Here is a 21,808-nt window from a genome sequence, read left to right on the forward strand (position 1 = left end):
ATTTGTCAAACCCTCCATGGTGCTGCCTGTTCTTGTATCTATAGAGCACGGCTGGGATTGTGTAGAAAAATTTAAATATGTTAGAACATGGAAAATTTGATAACTAGGTAGAAAATACGACTTGCAGTAAAGCGCACTTGACATTAACACGGCACCCGAGTGTTAGGCGCTGGCCTAAGGTGCCACTTTCTCCTTGCTGTACATCGCTGGTCCTCGGCTCACTCTCATGCTGTGCCCTGGCCTGTGTAGCCCGGGGCCGGGGTGCTTTGTCCACATGGTTCCCTGCTCTGCAGCCTTCAGTCCTGTGTGTAAACTAATGTTCTTTTTTAAAAACCAAAACCAAATTGCTAGGGTTTTATGTAGCCAGGCCTGCCTCAAACCCATTGTGCAGCCAAGAACGATGTGTTCAAAAGGAGCCTTGTCTGCGTTCCTCCTTCTCACCAGGTCCCTGAGGCTGAGCAGGATTCTGGTCACAGTGCTGTTGCTTCCAACTGCAGGACTGGAAGGGGGCTGTGGTGATGTCTGAGCCGGCGGTGCAGCAGCCTGCCCAGCAGCCCAGGCTCACCCCTTAGCACTGCACACACTGGAGGTGGCAGTTAGAGTGAGAGCGTGTCCCCCTTGGACACAGCTCACTGTAGAGATGCACTATGCCTGAAACAGGTAAACTTTGTGTTGTTTTTTTTTTAATTTCCACAGAAACTTGTTTTTGTTTTTGAGACAAGGTTTCTTTGTATAGCTATGGCTGTCCAGGAACTTGCCCTGTAGAGAAGGCTGGCCTTAAACTCAGATATCCACCTGCCTCTGCCATCAGAGTGCTGGGATTAAAGCCTTGTGCCACCTCTGCCCAGCAATTTCAGAATTTTTAAAATAATAACAAATGTACAAGATATAGCCATTTCAGTGGCAGCCCTCTGACACGTGCCCCCGCCTGCCCTGGGCCCTGGCTTAGATCAGTGAAGGCTCTTTTACTTCAGCCCTAATGACTGATGTTCTCACATCACAAAGCACACAGCAAGTGTGTCTGTGTGTGCATCGTGTGGCTGACAGAAGGAATACAAGCTGATAAAGAATCTGCAGTGGAGTTAAAGAGGCTTCAGCCACAAGCTGAGGGTCTGCACTGGTAGATAGCAGAGCAGAGCAATGCCCAAACGGAGCTTCTAGGGTAGTGATTTGATAGCCAGATTGTTCCAGATGTGAGGTAAAGCACTGAGCCAGGCTTTGAGAACCGAAAACAGTGAGTTCATGTCCAGATCCTGGCGGTTGAATAGACTAAGCCGCCTTCAGCAGTAGGGACGGTCTCAGACTTACTCTGCTGCGATGAGGCACCGTGGCCAAAGCGCCTGGAGGAGGGACGGGTTTATTTTGCTGCTTCTTTTACATCACAGTTCATTATCAAAGGAAGTCAGGGCAGGACCTCAAATGGCAGGGACCTGGAGGGAGGAGCTGCTGTAGAGGCCTTGGAGGGCTGCTGCGGACTGGCTTGCTACACATCGCTTGCTCAGCCTGCTTTCTTACAGAACCAAGAACCACCAGCCCAAAGGTGGCACCACCCATGATGGGCTGGCCCTCTCCCATTGCTCACTAATTAAGACAGTGTTCCCCAGCATTCCTACCACTAGATCTTATGGAAGCACAACCTGCCTTCCCCCCCCCCTCCACTCCCTCACCACCTCCCCCCTCCACCAGGGTTTCTCTGTGTTGCCTTGGCTGTCCTGGACTCACTTTGGTAGTCCATGCTGGATTGGAACGCACAGAGATCTGCCTGCCTCTGCTTCTGAGTCCTGGGGTTAAAGGTGTGCTCCACCACGCCCAGCCACAATGAATTTTCTAGTAGTTTCTAGTATAACAATTCACCTGGAAGTGTACTTTTTCATTTACAAAACAAACAAGCCAGACTCCAAATACTTTCCCTGGTCCACCTGGGCTTGCAGCTCTCTTCAGAATGCAGTCAGAAGCTGCTTGTAAGCTGGGTGGTGCACAGCTGAAAACCTGTTTCTACGGTGCAGAGTGACTTAGTGTTCTCAGCACTGAAGAGGACCAGGAGTTTCTGGGTCAGCCTGAGCTGTTTCCAAAGGAGAGCAGGAGGAGGAAGGTGTCCTTTAAGGCACAAGGGTACACCAGCTTTGGTTTTGTCATGAGAAGTTTCACTGCATAAAGACTCTATGAGGACAGAACTCTATCCTGCTTTATACTGTTGCCTTAGGCCATGACTTTCCCAGCTCTAGATGGCAAGATGGCAGCCTTTTGAGGATTTACGGCTGTGTTACATATAGTCAGGCTAAGGTCAGGTGTGGTGGACACACCTTTAGTGTCAGCCCTTGGGAAGCTGAGGTAGATGAATCTCGATGAGTTGAAGGCCAGCCTGATCTACATAGTGAGTTCTAGGACAGCCAGGGCTCTGTAGAGAGATCCTACTTCAAATAAATAGATAGATAGATAGAAAGAGAGACAGGAAGACAGGCAAGTAGACAGACAGACAGACAAAGTCAGGCTCTTGTTAGTAAATGAGCTCAAATAAATGTTTCCTATGTAGCCAGTAACAACATATGTAACAGCATGTGCTGGGCAGTGGTGGCCAACCTTTAGTCTCAGTACTCTAGAAGCAGGCAACCTCTGAGTTTGTGGCTAGCCAGGTCTATACAGAGATACCCTGTTTGAAAAACAAAAACAAAACAAAAACAAATTAACAGCTTAAGAGTCCATATATACCTAGTTTTACTTCTACCGAGATTCCCTTCATTTGTTAACTTAGTTTTCCAGATGTGTATGTCAAAGGAGGAGAAAATAGTCTTTGTGTTTCTTTGTGCTGACAGGATAGAGTGTCTTTGCCACGGGTACTCCTACAGAGAAACAGCACTGAGGATCTGGTCAGGAAGCAGTTTTATCTGTTCTGGCAGGAGCTCAGTGCATTCACATCCAAAGGCCTAGCTCTTGAGAGCAATGGGGCCTGATCTTATGCACATTTTAATCCATTTCCCCTAAAATGGTAGCAAACATTGTCAGTGGGCACTTCATGCTGTAGGGCTATGACACTACAGCTGCATTCGTGCAGCAGGGTTGCTATAACACCATGACTCCGAGGCTCCAGTTGTGCACCATAGTTGTCGGGGCACCGAGGGCTCAGGGATGCAGTAAAGCTGAGCGTGTGTGCATGGACTGACTAAGGGATGCTTCTGCCCTTCGTCTTGAGAGGCTCTTACTACATCTTCTGTATTCATTCAGATTACATTATCAATTGGTAAAAGGTAGAAATATTGCTGTCTGGGACTATTTGACTGAGCAGGGAGATGTGGCCCACCTTTATTCCAGGAATTGAAGAATCCGTGAGTCAGGCTTTTGCTGCACGGTAGCGGGATGTGAAGGAGAGCAGTCCACAGGGCATAGGGCGACTGTCTGCATAGCTCCTCTCACAGTGTCTTGGTGAACTGAAATGGATTGTGGAGGTCTGTTACAGCTTTGGTTAACTCTGTTGGCTTCTGAGCTGAGGAAGGCTCTGGCTGAAGGCATAGGCATGGCCACATGGGACTCACAAGGGACTTTCCGTTCTCTTCCTGTCCCTCTCATTTGATCAAGGGAATGGTGGGAGAGCTGTCTAGATTGTGCATTGGCAGATGCCAGTATGTCCTGAACCCTTGGCTTGCCACCATCCCCTCCTGTCTGCTGTAAAGTTACCCAATTTATGCCTTACTGGTCTGTTTGGTTTTAAAGTTCTAAAGCAGTGTCATCGAGCTTGCCTCTTTTTCTTATTGATATGAATTGAAAGTTACTGTGTTTTGTTTTGCTTCCCTCCTTCAATTTAGGGGAATTTTGTCTATTATAGTTGACTGCAGTCTACACTTTGAGGTTGTAACTCAGTCTGTGGTGGGTAAGACGACCACCACACATTGTGTACTACTAAACACATGTAGCATGCTTTCCCCTGTAACCTTGCTCTGAAAGTCTGTGTTCGTGTGTGTGTGTGTGTGTGTGTGTGTGTTGTGTGTGTGTGTGTGTGTGTGTGTATGTGTGTGTGTATGTGTGTGTGTGTGTGTGTGTGTGTGTAAACATTAAATCTTACAATTCTGTGCATTGGAATATATTGTCATACATGACCTTGCTGGGCCTACCTACATTTTCCTTTCACGTGCTACTCTTTCTGTCATGAAATTCTTCTGTATATTCCTCCAAAATGCGCTGTAAGCTTGATGCCAACCTGGTCTGCACAGTTACTTTCAAGATAGTCAGGACACATAGAGAGACCCTATATCAGAATAAACCAAAACCAAAACCCAAACCCCCAAACAAATTTCCTGTAGTCATGCAGGTAGCCTACAGAGGCAGAGTGCGCAGACTTCAAATTCATCAAGACATTTTAGGAGTTTATCTTAAGGGAGTGTCATAGTTTTGTTCTTAATTTTAGTCCACTTTTCACCTTAAAGTTATGTTGGTGAATAAATAGAGTTCTGTTTTTAGTGAAAATAAAGGCCATTTCTTTGGTACTGGATGAGGCGTTAGCTTTAGTTTCCTCTGGATTTAAGAACAATCTGTTACTTTGTAACAGTCAAAAACAAAACTTGCCAACTTTTACTGTAGAAGCAACATTTCCTCCATTTGTAGCTGCTCTGTGAAGCACTATGAGTACCAGGACTCATGGTCACGCTGAGCCCTGCCTTGGCACCAGTCCATATGCTTCTGTTTTTATTCATTGCAAGAAAAAAACTAGTATATTTTTCAAACTACTTCTGAAGTTTTATAAAATTACATTACACTTCTTAAGACAAGACTTTATCTCAATTTAGAGCAGAACCTGCTTTTATTAACATATTTTTTCTTTTATTTTTGAGAATATAATATAATTGTATCATTTCCCCTCCCCTTTCCTCTTTGCTTTTTCAAATCCATGCCCCCTTTTTATTAATTATTGTTACATGCATATACATGTGTGTGTATGTATATGTATATACATTCCTAATTATAATCTGTATAATGTCACTTGCATGTATATTTTAGGGCTGGATAATTACTTGGTATGCTTTTTCCTGAGGAGACTATTTCTCCTACACTTAACACTCCTTAGTTGCCTGTAATTCTGTGTATAGGCCTCCTGGACTTTCCCCCATGCATTTGGCATGTCTGTTATTGTCCTCGTTCAGCGTATGTGTAGGTAGTCAAGTTGGTGACCCCTTATGACAGCATCTATATTGCTAGGAGACACGGTCTCACCGCGGATTCCCCGATCCTCTAGTCCTTGCTGTCTTTCCTCCCTGTCTTTCACAGTGCTCCCCCGGCCTTGGCTGTGGGAGTTATAGAGGTATCCACTGGGACTGGGCCTGGGCTCTACAACTGAATTTTCATTGTGGTTTTCTGTGGTCTCTGCCTGGTGCAGAGAAGTTTCCTGGATTAGTGGTGAGGTCTACACTTACCTGTGGGTCTAAGGACCAATGTTTAGATCATTGTTTGGGATTATGTTGGTTTAGTACAGTGATGGTTGTAGGTTCTCCTGAAAGATAACACGACTTCACTAGCACTGAGTTGTTAGGTAGGTTTTCAGTACCAGGGACGGCTTCCTTCTTACTAAACAAGTGTTGAGTCCAAGTAGAGAGCAGTTGGTTACTGCCAAAGTATGTGTGCTACTCTTGTGCCATGCCAGTTTTTGTAGTCCATAGTTGTTACAACTGGGCAGGGCTATTGGTCACATACCTCTTTTGGAAGGCTGGGTGACACTTTCTGGTACTAGTAAATACAATCTTAGAGCAAATTCTCTGATCCTGTGGCTCTCAAAATCTTTCTGCCTCCCTCCCCCTCTCATGTGCCCTTCCACAGTGCTTTCTGAGCCCCAGGGGGGAAGCATACCAGTCGTTTCCAGCTCAAGGGCCTCTGGACCTAGTTTCTGAAGTGTATAGTGTCTTCAGCAATACAGGCTTACCAGCAACCTCTGCAGTGGTGGGGACAACCAAGGGCAATAGCAGTCTGTTTTAAGAGTCTCATGGACAGCCTTGACCAGCAGCTCAAAGAGGGCTTTTTGTGTCTCGTGTTGGGGTCTTATTAGGTAGTCTTTGGCTCTTGGAGGGAACATTTTCAACTCTGATGAGAAAAATTCACTTAAACTGTATATGTATATTTATACACAGAATGACATGTATTATAGGTTTCTTTTTTTAAGGTAAACAGTTAATAGTATGATTTCTTAAGACTTTCCCAGACATCCTTGTTGTTATTTCACTCTCCCACTCCTCTGCGTTCACTTTCTTCCCTATTCCCAATGTGTCCCCCACGCCTTGGTCAGATCGCTTGTAGCCTGCTGTTCCCCTTTACCCTTCTCCTACCGCCCTCTGTCTCTGCCTGCTCCTCGCCCCTAAGGAGCCCTCTTCTCCCACCTCCCTGATGGTCACGTGTATCTTGCTGTTCTCCCCTCTGTTGCTCTCCAACCCCCTAGCCTGCCAGTGGCCCCCTTTCCTCCCCGGCTTCTGTGGTTATTCCAGAATATGTGTCTACACCTGAAGATGTGGAGCTAGGAGCTTGTAATGAAAGATGTTTTTCCTGGGATTGGGCTATCTCACTCAAAATGATCTCTACTAGCTATATCTGCTTACCTGCAAAGTTCGTGATTTCATTTTCTTTACAGATGAATAGTATTCCATAGTATAAATGTAACACATTTTTGTCATCTGTTTGTCAGTTGAAGGACATTTTGGTTGTTTTCCATTTTCTAGCCATTGTCAGTGAGCAGCAGTGAACATGGGCGAGCAAGTGTCTGTAGAGTAGGATGTTCAATCCTCTGGGCGTATGCCAAGGAATGGTTTGGCTGGGGAGACGTGGATTTACTTTTAGTTTTTTGAGAATTCTCCACACTAATTTCCAGAGTGGCTGTACCAGTTTGCAGCCACCAGCAGCGAGTGGGGGTCTCTGTCCGCTCTGACTGGGGTAACATAAAATCTCAGTTGCTTTGAATCACTAGTGATGATGAACACTTTTTAAGATACCTCTTAATGATTTTTGCCCCTATTGAGAACTCTGTTCAGGTACCAGGCCTATGGGTCCTTTTTTTTTTTTTTTAAAGTCTTTATATATTCTGAATATTAGTTCTCTGTCAGATGTATAGCTGACAAAGATGCTTTCCTGTTGTGTCAGCTTCTTTTTCATCTAGCTCATTGTTTCTTTACCTGTGCAGAAGCTTTTTGGTTTTATGAAGATACACACAAAGCCTTAGTAATACAAACAATAAGATGCTGGTAAAAACAAACATGAGACCAGTGAAACAAAATTAAAGAAGCCCCAAGTGAGACATTTAACTTCCACCACTTAATATATGATAAAGCTGCCAGAAATATCTACTGAAGAAAGCATCTTCAAGAAATGATACTGGGAAAATTGCATTTTCACATACAGAATAATAAAATCTTACTTAAGCAGGACGTTGTGGCTTCACTTGGGGAGGCAGAGGCAGAGGCAGGCAGATCTCTGTGAGTTCTAGACAAGCCTGGTCTAGAAAGCGAGTCCAGGACAGCCAGGTCTACACAGGGAAACCCTGTCTCAAAACCAAACCACACCAACCAACCAACCAACCCCCAAAAACTAACCAAAATGTATCAAAGACCTAAACATGAATCCTGAAAACACTAGAAGGCATGGGCGGTACCTTGCATGACTTCAGTGTAGGAAAGGACTTCTTGAATAGGACTCCATTTGCCCAAGATTAAGGCCAACAATTGACAAGTGGGATTTATTAGAATATTCTCTTTGTTTTTGTTTTGTTTTTGGAAACAGGATCTTAGGTAGCCCAGGCTGGCTTCATGCTAGCTACACAGTAGCTGTTTGCCTTGAAGTCCCCATCTTCTTCCTTTGGTCTCCTGTATGCTGGCATTATAGGCATTTTGTACCACATCTGACTTACTCAGTACCTTTTAAAGGTCATTTTAAAATCATAATTACAAAGTAAGATAAGACTTTGCTGGGTTGTGCCCTGGAGGACAGTAGTTTCAGAAAAAAATAACTAGGAAATAAGTCTGATCCTTACTTAAATATTGAACTTATTTATATTTTCCTGAGATTTTCACAGATATTGACCAAGCTGTTTATAGCTCATCCCCAGTTATGTGCCTAAGAAAAATCTCTGCTTTCCTCTTGTAGCTTTGTGTCCTTTCAGCTGCAGTCAGGGTGGCTCTGGGCAGGCATTTGTCTCTGTGAAAGCTTCTTCGTCTGTGTGGAATAGCAACTGTGGTGTTACCTGAAGCTGCTCCCGGAACAAGTGGACTTTCATTTGTCTCTTTAGGTTTCTTGTGCTGTGTTAGAGCTTTCTGTTTGTGATTATTACTAGCTAGTGAGGTGCATTTTCCTGAGAGGTGGGGGGCGGGGGAGAGTCCCTTGGGTTCTTTCACCTCAGCAGGCAGGGTGAAGTTAGCTTCTGGGCTAATAGTAATGAGTCGTGTCAGCTTGGCTTTGCTCATTTTAAGAATGACCCAAGAAGGGACTTGTGAGAAACAGATGTTGTCCAATTGCCCTGGCCTCCCAGGCACAGTCACTCTGTGAGGCTGTTCCTCACACTGTCGCCTTTCCTTTCTTCCATTTCTAGTGATGAACAGGGCTGTGTGGAGGTCTGCCTGGGAATGCTGCTGGTGAGGGTTCTGTAGCTGTAGTGTTGTGCGTGAGACACCCTCCACAGACCCAGCGCCCAAATTGCTGCATTTAGCAACTTGCAGGACAGGAGCAGGTGGGAGGGAGCCCCAGTGGCTGCTTTGTGCACACGATCCTAGCTTCCTAATGGTTATACTGCTTTTGAAGGTTCCAGGTCTGTGCAGCACATTGTGGGACTCCACGAGTGTGGATCTATGGAGGCCTTGTATTTGGAGAACTCCACTTACAAGTAAGTAGCCTAGCTTTCCTGTTGACCCCTGACTCCTAGGAGAGGCTCTGGATTGGTATCACACAGGTCGTAGAGGTGTTGACAGGAGCCTGTTTTCTTATTACACCTTAGAAGGACATGGTTTTATGACTCAGCTCCAGTATTGCTTTGGGGTCCTCAGTGCGTGGCCCGGGCCAGTCCAGGATGGTTAGCATGTGTTTGTAGGTTAAGGGTGCAGGGTTGTGAGGACAGGGCATGTAGACCTCGCTGTGCATGTGTGCTCAATGCTGGTTTCCTTGCGGGACACAGACAATCCTGTTCTAGCCCATCTCATGCCAGGATGGCATAGGAGTGTGTCTCTAGAAGAAAAGGCTTGTCTGCTTTTGCCTAGTCTGCTCTGGATAGCTTCCTTCCTTGTAGCCGTGGTTGCTTGGGAAAACATTAGAAGCTTTTGTCGCCTCAAAAGAAAATGAAGATGTCATGCTGGATATGTTAATTCTAAAAGAATTATGTGAGGTTTCTTCTGACAGCCTGTTTCAGAAAAAGTAGACCTTCAGGATCGTGTGTGTGAGGAAATAGCAAGAGACAAATTTGTTCACTAACCTTGGTACTGGTTGCTTCATGGGTCCCACCTGGTTCCTTTTTCTGTGGCCTGTGGTCCTGGAAACCCTTGCTGAGTTCTCCATCTGCAGTGCTGGCAGTGACGAGGCCAGAGGCCTGCCTTCCTTCTTCTGGTCTTTTCTATCAGGCATTTCTAACTTACAAAGCTATACGTGGAGCAGAATAACTTTAAATGTAGACCAATACAAAATTGTGAATTTACTCAAAACCTGAAAAATGTCCCCCCTTTTGTAACTCAGTTGTGTGGGTCTTAAAACATTAACTTTGTAGATGATAATGCTATTTCAAAGAGTCAGAAGGTTGGGCGCACCTCAGGTTGTGCTGACTTGTGGCAGCATGTGCTGTCTTGTAGCACTGTGCAGAAAGCCTACCATACTGCTGCGCCAGACTCGTGACTCCTTCTTGTGGTGCCAGAGGACTGGGGCCAAGGCCTCAGACGCCCCTTCCCTCAGTGAGCACCTCCCCAGCTTTCAGCTGATACTTTTTTTTTTTTTTTTTGCTTCTTCTTTAGAACTTAATCCTACGAGTGGGAGCCTTCCTTCAACAACACCGATGTCGCCATCAGCTATTTCAGCCCAGAACCTGGTCATGTCTTCATCAGGTGTGGGTGGTGATGCCAGTGTCACATTGACCCTGGCTGATACTCAGGGCATGCTGTCTGGAGGTTTGGATACAGTTACACTGAACATCACCTCTCAGGTGAGTGCCCTTCAGAGAGACTTCTAGGACCCTCTGGAAAGGCTTCATGAGTTTGTTCTTTACTAAATATATTGTTTTGTTTTGTATAGTAATTAAATATTTCCTTTACTTACTCTTCAAAAGAGCAATGCTTAAACATTATGCAATTGAGTTATAAAAATATTTAATTACTATATCATTAATATTAAAATAATATATTAAATGTCAAAAGGGGAAATTATGAACTGGTTTGTGGATTTTTATATAGCATGGAGTAGCAACTTTGATTGTCTTGTGCATGCCAGCTATCTTAATAACTTTTCAGTTGCTGTGAAGAGACACCATAACCAAGGCAGCTAATAAAAAGAAAGCATTTAATTGAAAGCTTGCTTACAGTTTCAGAGGGCTAGTCTGTCATGATGGGGAGCGTGGTGGCAGGCAGGCGTGGTGCTGGAGCCATAGCTAAGAGCCTCACATCCTGATTCACAGACAGCAGGCAGAGAGAGAGCATGGAACTGGGCTAGAGCTTTTAAAAACATCAAGACCCACTCCCTTTGCCCTCCTGACACACTTCTTTTAACTAGACCCCACCTCCTAATCCTACCTAAACAGCTCAACAACTGGGAACCAAACCTTCAAATATATGAGCCTGCCTGTGGGGGGCCATTCCCATTCAGACCATCACAGTGGCCGTCCATCAGTGTCCAGCCCTAGTTAGCCCTGTGTCAGTTCCTCAGCTCAGCCACATTCCATCCCCAGGCAGGAAGCAGAGAGGGATGAAAGCTGCCACTCCTCTTGTGTCCTTGCTTTCATTCACTCCAGTGAGACGTATTACCTACATTTGGGGTAGATTTCCCCTTGAAGGAACTCAGTCTAGACATTTCCTCACAGAGAAGTCATAGCTTGGTCTGCTGGGGCATTCCTGATGCAGTTACCAATCAATGCCAGCCTTATCTCAGCCACAACCTCTGCAACCATATCTCTGTCTCTGTCTCTCTGTCTCTGTTCTCCGCTCCCCCCCCCCCTCTCTCTCTCACACACACACACACACACACACGCGCGCGCGCGCGCGCGCGCGCAGAGAGAGAGGTTTGTCTGTTCTGTTTATTTTATATAAATTAGTTATATACTGTGAATGGCTCTTTTTACTTAGATGGGTTTCCAGGTTCACCCGTGTTAATAGCAGTATCTACTGCATCCTTCTTAGTGCTGAAAATCTCTTTATACAGTGAGGTCACAAGAATATTTGTTTGCATGAGTGACCCTTAGTCCATCTACACATCCAAAAGCTGATGAGAACTGAGCAGTTCCCGCTTCTAGGCTCCTGTGATGAGACCTGACGAGACCAGGTTTCAGGTGGACTTAGGTTTCATTTCTCTTTGATTGTGGGTCATATGGTGAATCTTGCTTTCTAAAGTGATTGTGCCATAAAAAGTTTTTCTTTTAATTACATTTTTATTCAGTGTGTGTGCTCACATGCCCACACATGTTCATTTGTGTTTGGGCATGTGTGTGGCACTCATGTGGAGGTCAGAGGACAGCTTGTGAGAGTCAGTTATCTCCTTCCACTGTGTACATCTTGAGGACGAAACTTAGGCCGCTAGACTTGGTAGCAGATGCCATTAGCCACTGAGCCATATTGCCAACTGTAAAGGTCTTTTAAAAAAAAAACTGCATAGTTTGATAATATGACAACTTCTAAAATGATAATTGTCTTTTGGCAGGGTCAGCAGTTCCCAGCCTTGCTCACGGATACCTCTCTCTCAGGCCAGGGTGGAGCGGGCTCACCACAGGTCATATTAGTGAGCCACACTCCACAGTCCTCATCTGCCGCTGGTGAAGAGATAGCTTACCAGGTATGCACCTGCGTGACTCACACTCAGATCAAGAATAGGGAATGCGGCAGTGCCAGCTGGCCCTGGTGAATGGGGCCAGCCTCTTGGGTGTAGTCCCTGTCAGATCCAGAGCAGAGGTGCTGAGCTCTGTGGGTCTTGTGGGTGTGGCAGGTGGTGGCTCTCAGATCTTGGCCAGTAGTAGGTGTAGCTTAGAACCGTCAGCTTTGATGTGGTCAACAGAGAGTTGATACACTTGCAAATTGGTGTCTGATATCTGCCTCCTGCTCCAATCTTATGGCCTTTTACTTATATTTGTTATTTCTTTTGATCTGTTTTCTTGAAGCACTTATTGGTTCTTTTATCTCTTCCTTTGTCTTTTCATGTACATATTATCTGCATATATGTAGGTAAGACCTTTTTCTATTTCATTGGTCTCTCCCTCTCTTTTTTCTTTTTTTGATTTTTTCAAGACAGGGTTTCTCTGTGTAGCCTTGACTATCCTATACTTGCTCTGTAGACTGGGCTGGCCTTGAACTCATAGAGACCTGTCCACCTCTGCCTCCTGAGTGTCAGGATTAAAGGTGTGTACCACCACCACCACCTGGCTGATGGATCTTTTTCTTAAGATGCATGTTTTAAGACCCAAAATTGTAATAAATGATAGTCCTAACATAGAGAAGTGTACAAACGTTTTCTAATACTTGGCTGAGTCAGAACTAAAGAATAGATGACTCTTGGCCTCTAAATTTGTAGAGCTTTAAACTTTGTTTGAATATGTTTAGGAAATGAGACATCAGTTAGTTCACCAGTTTTTCAGTGGGATAAGGACTTAGTTTGGAGTTCCCAGATTTTGTTTCAGTGATCAGAGCTTATAGCTACATCTCAGTGTATATTACTCTTAATTCATTTGTGCCAAACTCCAGTGCCCGCCCCAAAGCCTCACAGGACAGAGATTTGTTGTAATCATGTTGATTCCTGTCTTGTTGCCTCAGTAGAAGGGTACAGAGTAGGCACAGCAGAAGGAAGGAGTAGGAAAGGACTCAGATCTAACACCCAAGCCGAGCTGTGCAGCTCAGTGCAGTGTCCTGGCAGTGGGGGTGTGATGGCGCCTGCCGAGCCGTGGAGTTGGGTACGGAGCTGTGGAGCAGCCCTGTGTCAACAGTGACCAGCTGCATTCACCCCCAGGTCAGCAAGATGCAGAGAAGGTCCCGAGGCTAACAAAACCAGGCATTCACCACAAACCACACAGTAAGCAGACGGCCTGGCTTGGTGGAGGATACACTCTGCCCTGGCAGGATGCCCAGGAGCCCTCCTGCACTGCGCTGAGTGGTTGTCTTCAGCTCCCAGGCTCAGTCTCACTTCTCTCGTCACCTGACCGTCCAAGTCCCAACTGAGTCCCCACACCACAGCACCATTACCCACTTGTTCTGTGCGCCTGGTCAGCTGCCGGCCTTTAGTTTGTGGCTCCCTCTGGCACTCAGTGTTATACAGCTCCCGCGCCCCAGAGAGCATTCCTGTTAAAATTGGTCTGGAGTTTCTCTGCTGCATCTGCGTAGTGAGTACTAATGAAGTGAGATAAATACCAAACATCGCTCTGGCTTGTGGTTAGTGAGTGGGGCAGGGATTACTATGCGTAAGGCAGCAGTTACTGAGGTGTTGTCTTCAGTGTTTCCCTATCTGTGCTCTGCACTGACTGCCACTGCTGTGTTTGACCCTTCTCCATGCCTTGAGGCCTCTAGGCCCCGAGTGCAGTCTGCTTGCCTCTGCTTGCTCCTGAGCCTTGGGCAGGAGATTGTGAAAGTGATGGGGAACTTGGGTTTTACCCTTGGCCAGGGTGTAGCTCGTTGTGTTAGCACATTCCAGCTGGTGATCTGTGGGCAGTCTAGCAATGGTGTGAAGTGGGCCCTAGTGGTAATGTGTGTAAGGAGTCTCAGCCCATGTCCTAGCCAAAGCACATACTGAGCTGGCAGTAACTGTTACAGGGTGAACCGGTGCTCAAATCCTTGAGTAAAAGGCTTGTCTTTTCCTTCTCTTATTTCTTCATGGTTCATTTAGAAAGAAAGCCATACTGGAAAAACATGGTAAATACTCTTGGTGTAAATCTGTCCCTATCTGTACCCTATGGCCATGTATGTCCTCCTTACTAGCCTGCCTTCACAAGATCAGAGCAGCTCACTCCCATGTCCTCTGCCTGAGGATCACACCAGTCAGTTGCAGCTTAGCTAGCGGGAGCCTGCACTGCAGCCACGGGCATTTCTTCTTTTGCTCATGTCACTTCCTGTGGAGGTAAAAATTGTACCTGCTGCTCTGTTGGAGGCTGTCTCTTCTCCATATCACTGTTGTATAATTCAGTGTGGCCCCACTGTGTCCAACATCACTATAGCAGATTTGACCTGAGATGTGAGGACAGCCTTGAGTGGTGACATCCCTGGTAAGAGCCAGAGCTGCCTAGAAACTCAGATGTGTTAGTAACAAGACACTGTGCTGCTTATGAACAGGGCACTTTAGACATACGTGTTGGCTCTCCTGCTTACTGAGTCACTGGCTCCACTGGGATCTTCTTAGAGGGTTATTGCGAGGAGTGAGGGAAGTACACCAGACACCAGCATCTCCTGACGTTCAGTAGTGAGTTCTGCATTTCCAGCAAGAGGTAGCATTGCTTGCCGCCGCCGCCGCCGCCTCCTCCTCCTCCTCCTCCTCCTCCTCCTCCTCCTCCTCTCTCCTCCTCCTCCTCCTCCTCCTCCTCCTCCTCCTCCTCCTCCTCTTCTTCTTCTTCTTCTTCTTCTTTTCTCTCTCTCTCTCTCTCTCTCCCTCCCTCCCTCCCTCTCTCTCTCTCTCTCTCTCTCTCTCTCTCTCTCTCTCTCTCTCTTCTCTCTCTCTCTCTCTCTGCCCCCGCCTTTCTTTCATATAAAGTCTTTCATAAAGACTCACTTTGTGTTTTGCCTTCACATGTCTGTATCATGTGTGTGCAGTGCCTGCAGAGACAAGAAGAGGTCATCAGACCCCCAGGAACTGCAATTACCGACCATTGTTAGCTGCCATGTGGGTGCTGGGAACTAAGCCTGGGTCCTTTGCAGGAACATTAAGTGCTCTTAACTGCCAAGCCATCTCTCCAACCCTGTTTGTCGTTTTTGTCTTCACCATGGTATTTTATCTACTCTTACAGAACAACATTGGTATCATTTATTCCAGGGATTTTGAAACCTGTTTCTTTCACAAGTAGTATATTTGCTGTGACCACCTTAGCACATATTTGTTTTTTTTTCCCTGATAAACATACACATACACATTCTCTCTCTCTTATATGCATATTGCAAGATGCCATCTTTGTAGTATCTTTTCTTCTGCTCTTTTCTGTTTTGTTCTTTTAAATTTTTTGTATCCATTCCTATAAGTTCTGGTATTGTGGAAAAAAAGTATTTGACAAACTAGTAATAAAAATGTTGGCAGGTCATATAAATTTTCTTTATAATCCCTTCATCAGATCACTGCTCATCTGTAACCCTGATGTCTCTGTCTTCTCTGCTATGTTTGTAAGCTCTGGTGGTGTCCCTAGTTAAGACTCACAGTCTAGGGAAAATAATTTAGTTCAAACAGAGTGATTAAACACCATTAGCTGCACTTAAGGTTCTTAGTACAGATATGGAAATTTAAACCACAGCATTTTTATTCTGTTTGTATCTTATGTATGTGTGTCCTATGCATCATGTATGTGTGGGTTACAGCACATAGGATAAAAACCAGAGGGCAGTTTGGAGAAGTTGCTTCTCTTCTTCCAATATGTGGGTCCCAGGGATTGAACTCAGGTCATCAGGCTTGGAGGTAGGCCTCTTTATCAGCTGAATCATCTTGCTAGTCCAAACCACAACATTTTAAAAGCAGTGTCTGATACTTTACATGCCAGGATCTTTCATATATGATATGCCATATTTGGTTCTCCCAGCCATGGCGGCAGGCTCTTTGTGGCTAAGCACACAGCTCCTATGCCTAGGAGGACAGCTGCGAGCTGGCTGGTGTTGGGCCAGTACCATGATCTCATTAGGATACGCATCCCAGTGATTCCAGGCCACTGGGTAGAGTGTCCCAGGCTTCCCTGGAATAACGGGGCCATGTGTGCCCATGTTAGGCAGCACAGCCCTCAGCCCACACTTCTTTGTAACCTAGAGCTCCTAACTCTGCAGGTGACTGATGTCTCTGCCCAGCTGACCCCTGACAGCCAGCCAGAAAAGGAGGGCCCTTTACACCAGTGCCTGGACTGTGACCGTGCCTTCTCATCAGCTGCAGTGCTCATGCACCACAGTAAGGAGGTGCATGGCAAGGAGCGCATCCACGGCTGCCGGGTCTGCAGGAAGGCCTTCAAGCGTGCCACACACCTCAAGGTACACCCTGGGGCAGTGGGCACCCACACTTACAGACCCACACTGTGTCTAATGAAAGTAAAACAGAATGACAAATTTCTCCTACTTTCCTAGAGACGCTGATGTAAATGTGTGTATGAAGTTGTAGGCATAATGGGCCTGTTGACTGCATGTGAATAGATTACACTCATGTGCAATTCAAAATTAGTTTCTAATGTAAATTAAAATGACACCAGACTATCATGTCTCATGCTTCATATTGACAGACATGGGAAAAGCTATCAGCATGATTGAAGCCGTGGGGAAACAGACTCATGGTTGTTGGTATCCACAGCATGACAGAACATTTCCTGAGGAAGTAAAGGTTGACTAACAAAACTTGTGTTTACCTGGAGCAGCCTTGCAGGAACCCCTTTGGATACACGGGATGGACATATAGGACACCTAGTAGGCCACTGTAGACAGGTGGTGGGTAAAGGGTGAGCACCCTAGGGACGGGTGCAGAACTCTGGTATGTGATCTCAAGCTAGGGCTTTTCCCTTTCGGCGCAGGGGGAGATAAAGTCTCATTGTATAGTGCTGGCTACCATGGAACTCTTTTTGTACACAGGCTGGCTTCTAATTCTTAGGGATCCACCTGCCTCTGACTAAGCGCTGAGGTTAAAGGTGTGCGTCATCACACCCAGCCTTTCCTTTTTTCTTGTAAAGAGAACCCTATGAACAGCATGGTAGGTGAAAAGTTACTGGCAAAAACAAACAGATCTGCAGTGGAAAAGCCTGTCAGATGCTACTTGAGAATCTGGCCATTGCCAGCACCCACCATCATAAAGCTAGTTTGATGAAAACAAAACTGTGTCCTAATTGTGAAAAAAATATCCAACAAATCAGAGTTGGGATATTTTTTTTTCTAATACTCAAGAATCTTCAACACTGTCAAGGCTGTATGAACTAGGAGAGGCTGAGAATGTGGACACATGACCGCATAATGTGCAGCCTGCCTGGGCCTGGTCAGGGTATGGAGAAGCTGACGGTGTTGTGTCACTGCTGCTCTGAATCACAGCAGTGCTCCATGCCAGTGTAAAAGGCAGGGAGGGCTGTGTAGATAGCTCCATGGGCTTTCCCTGTGCTTTCAATCTACTTCCCTGCTAGTCTACCCCTGTCCTAGTTTAGCAGAGTCAGTCACGTGCTGTGACTGGAGATCTGCTGTGAACCAGGCTCCTGCAGGACTGTGTCTGCAGATAGCTTAAGCATGTCCCACATTTTCTGTGCACACCTGAGCTCAACATCATTGTCTGCTTGGAATGGGGACACTCTGAAGCTCCGTTCTCACCCATGTCTTCGCCATGTGTGGTACTCTTGCCGTCACTCTGTAGGTATGGTGGGGGGGCTTCCTTCTTTTCATCTAGTCAAAGCCACACTAGCTAACGTTTACACCTGAAGGCTTGGAGATGAAAGAAGCCAGGGTTGTAATTCTTTTCCATGTCTAAATTGAAATCAAATGCCTTGATATGAGGAAATTGGATTGGAAAGAAAGAGGTTAGACAGGACAGACATACATTAAGGCTTTTTTGAGGGTCACTGGCAGGGTTCACTGTATAAAGGGATGAGACACCATGAAGATGTCTTAGTAAGACATGAAAGGTAGGTCCCTGTCTGCTTTCTGCTCAGCTCACACATGGTCAGCCCTTTATCACTGTCCCTGGAGGGATAGTCTTTCCTGCTGCATATGGCCCAAAGGAGAAGCCCCCATCCCTGCACTCTGAGGCTGAGATGTCAGCTGTCCTGAAGCCACTTAGCTAACACGGGAGCTCTTACAACGCATGGATGCACCTTCTCCATTCTCTCTTGCTGTCCTTATTTCTTCACCTGCACTTAGAGGACTCAGTGCTTCCTGGTGATGCCTGCTAATGAGAGCTCCAGGAGAGCGTGCGGCCATATCTGAGGCCTAAAAAAAATTTTTTTTCAAGAGACAGAGCTATCGCTAGACAGGGCACAGGGACTGTTGGGTAACCCTCTCTGGGTTCCCCTAAACAAGTCACTTGTGGCAGAGGGTTGATTGTACTTTGCTGGTGGCCTGGAAGAATTGATTTTCTGATGGTGATACTTAAGAAGTTTTCAGTAAGGGAGAGTTAGGAGTGAACAACTGAGCACGGCTGATCTTCCCTGACTCTGCTCCTTATAGGGGCCTCTCAAGGGTCATCCCCCACTACCACCACCACCCAAAACTCTGCTGTGTCCACCTGGCCAAACAGGAAGTCTTTGTGTCCCCTGTGCCTACTCAGCACATACACAGGGCTCGCTGCAGAGCAGAGCATGCCGGCCCTCTGCTGAGCACAGCAGAGCCATACTTGGCTGCGCTCTCACAAGAGTTCGCATTGAGGGAGCCTTTCATCAGCCATTGCCCTTATGAAAGGATGTGGCTTGTCCCTGGTCTTAAAACAGCAGCTTCCGTAGCAGCTTTGATACTGTGCACACCACTGACGTTGTCACAGCAACTCTCCTTCCTGGAAACATGGTTTTTGTTTTTTGTTTTCAAGACAGGGTTTCTCTGTGTAGCTTTGGCTGTCATGGCTACCCTTGAACTCACAGTGATCCACCTGCCTCAGCCTCTTGAGTGCTGGGATTAAAGGCATGCAGCACCATGCCCGGCCTCTGGAAACATGTGGAGTTACAACATGGTCCTTCTGAGTATCCTTCTGCCTTCTAAACATCAAGTGCCTACAGATTGTAAAAGAAATAGTTCCAGAAATAGCGCCATTCTCTGAAGACGTGGTATTCATACAGCTGTACTTAAAGTGGGCCTCACCTTCCTGCCACTGCTCTCAGCCCTGAAACCCCAGGCAGGGGGCCACCCACGAGGCTGTCTTTAGATGTGCACGATGGTATGTTTTCTCTGTTTGAGATCTCTCACGCTCCGTCCAGGCCTAACATTTGCTGGTTTCTGTGTGTTCTTCCAGGAGCACATGCTAACACACCAGGCCGGACCCTCGCTCAGCTCTCAGAAGCCCAGGGTATTCAAATGTGACACCTGCGAAAAGGCATTTGCCAAACCAAGCCAGCTGGAGCGACACAGCCGCATTCACACAGGTAGTGAGATGAGATGTGCTTTCGTGTTTTTGAAGTAGACAGTCACTGATGAGAAGGTGGAGTTAAGCATATAAATATCTGTGTGACATATGGTTATTATTTACAAACAAGGTCCTTGTGTGCCACTTTGCCCTAGTTTTCAATCAGCTTGTCACCTTGACTAACTTTCCACTTCAGATTGGCAGTTCTCATGGTGACCTTGGGAGCGGGAGTCCGTGCTGTGGCCCTCTGCCCTCCTTTGGGCTAGGAGGTGGAGGACAGCTCTCCACCCGCTGCTTTTTGCTCTCTCTGCTCTCTCTTGACTTGGCGCTCTGTACTGTATGGACTGTCTGTATGCTCTAGCCTCCTGTCACAGAGGAAGAGCAGTCAAAGAAGCAGTCTTAGCCTGTGTGTGTTTGTAATGTCCTCCCTGGGGAGGCAGAGGCTGGAGGGCATTGGGGCTCACTGCCCAGCCAGCCTCCTTGTCAAGTTCCAGATTTTGTCAAAAAGCAAAGAAGGTGGACATGATGGCTCACACCTTTAATACAGCACTGGCAGAGGCATGCGAATCCCTGATCTACAAAGCAAGTTCCAGGCCAGCGGGATTAACCTGCCATTAAAAACAAAAGCAAATAGGAAAAAAAAAAAAAAAAAAAAAAAAACCAAAGTAGACAGTTTCTGAAGAATGACACCAGAGCTTGTCCTGAGCCTTCCACCCCCAAAGTGCTTGTGCACTTGCTCACATTACAGATACACAGATACATACACGTAATAGATACAATGCTTCCATTTCATCTTTGAAAATTATGTTGTTTCCAAGTTTTTCCATGTTTTCCTCTGTAGTAAGGCACTTTGGTGCCAAAGTTCAGTTTTCATGGGTCCCAGGGAGAAAACTGAGTCAGGTGGACGTAGAGTCACTTAGTGAATGGGTGGCTTGAACCTTGGACATTCAGACTGTAGCTCTGATGTCTTAAAGATGGAACTAACCCTGCTCTTCGCTCTTCTGTAGCCAGGGCTGCTTTCTCTGGCTAATGCCTCCTGTTTGTTCACACCAGGCTGTAATAAAGGCAGCTTAAGTCTACTGAAAATTCCTGGCTCTTTTACTTACTGAGACCTGGCCAGGTGCTCAGAACTTATAACTCTTTGTGAGCCAGTAGGAAAGAAAAACAAAACCACACGCACGTGCACGCGCGCGCGCACACACACACACACACACACACACACACACACACACAATGGATGAAGTAAAGAGGCATCTACACTTCACATATATGCATACATATAGATAAACATACAAGCATGCAAACTTATACACATTACACATTGCATGGGTGGAGCAAAGCGCACAAGCTCCAACCATCTTACATACATACATATGTATGTTTATACATATACACATCTCATAGATAGAGCACAGCTTTGTGTCGGGTCCCAGCCCATGGAAAAAAATTGAATCAGGGCTCACCTGAAAGAGGGAGTAGGGATTCAAAGTAGGATACAGGGACTCGAGAAATAACTAATCAAGTCAGGAAATTTCTGATCAAGATTCACTTTATTGCCAACTAGCAGAAATGTATATAGAGCAAGGTCAATAGGATTTATTTTAATCTCATTTACCCTAGCCCCCAGGCAAGAATACAGTAGCCTAAATTGCTCTGTAGAACTTCCTCGTTCTCTGAGTAGTTCCTTGTAAGAACTTCCTAGATGCTCTGGGTGGTTCCAAGTTGAGACTTCTCTACTTCTCTAAAGGTAAATAGTCCAAGGATAGCCTAGAACACAAGACCTCGTGCTGAGGTAAAGGTCAGCAACTGGAAGGTCACAGCATACAGCCTAAGCACAGGATTTCTGACATGGCAGCATTTGGCATGGGTCCCCACAGCTTTGATGGGCAAGCTCTAACAGTTTCACACATGCATCTATACATGGGTCCCCACAGCTTTGATGAGCAAGCTCTAACAGTTTCACACATGCATCTATACATGGGTCCCCACAGCTTTGATGGGCAAGCTCTAACAGTTTCACACATGCATCTGTACATGGGTCCCCACAGCTTTGATGGGCAAGCTCTAACAGTTTCACACATGCATCTGTACATGGGTCCCCACAGCTTTGATGGGCAAGCTCTAACAGTTTCACACATGCATCTATACATGGGCTCCCACAGCTTTGATGGGCAAGCTCTAACAGTTTCACACATGCATCTGTACATGGGTCCCCACAGCTTTGATGAGCAAGCTCTAACAGTTTCACACATGCATCTATACATAGGTCTACACATATTCTTATATATATGTGGATGGAGAAGGCTTGAGTGACTCCTACCTCCAACCTACATATAGACAATCAGACAAACATACAAGTACACATACATAGAGACAACTGTCTGGACCAGAAAGGTCTACCTGTTCCAACCTCCAATGTTTATTCTGT

At 46.1% G+C, this 21,808-nt stretch overlaps 1 protein-coding gene across 6 annotated transcripts in view; it reads left to right on the forward strand.

Moving 5' to 3' along the window:
• Positions 1 to 21,808, forward strand: part of ZNF236 (zinc finger protein 236) — an 88,226-nt gene that overhangs the window by 60,576 nt on the left and 5,842 nt on the right. For 4 of the 6 annotated variants that reach the window (XM_084780659.1, XM_084780660.1, XM_084780662.1 and 1 more), the window contains 4 exons: positions 9,954 to 10,141; positions 11,845 to 11,976; positions 16,137 to 16,334; positions 19,270 to 19,399. In XM_084780659.1, the coding sequence (XP_084636785.1) occupies positions 9,954 to 10,141; positions 11,845 to 11,976; positions 16,137 to 16,334; positions 19,270 to 19,399 (648 nt within the window). Of the gene's footprint in view, positions 1 to 8,760; positions 8,843 to 9,953; positions 10,142 to 11,844; positions 11,977 to 16,136; positions 16,335 to 19,269; positions 19,400 to 21,808 lie in introns of those variants that run through there. The other 2 variants (XM_084780661.1, XM_084780663.1) reach the window with 2 other exon arrangements.

This window comes from Acomys minous (genome assembly GCF_964271855.1).
Source record: "Acomys minous genome assembly, chromosome: 4".
Classification (NCBI taxonomy): domain Eukaryota; kingdom Metazoa; phylum Chordata; class Mammalia; order Rodentia; family Muridae; genus Acomys; species Acomys minous.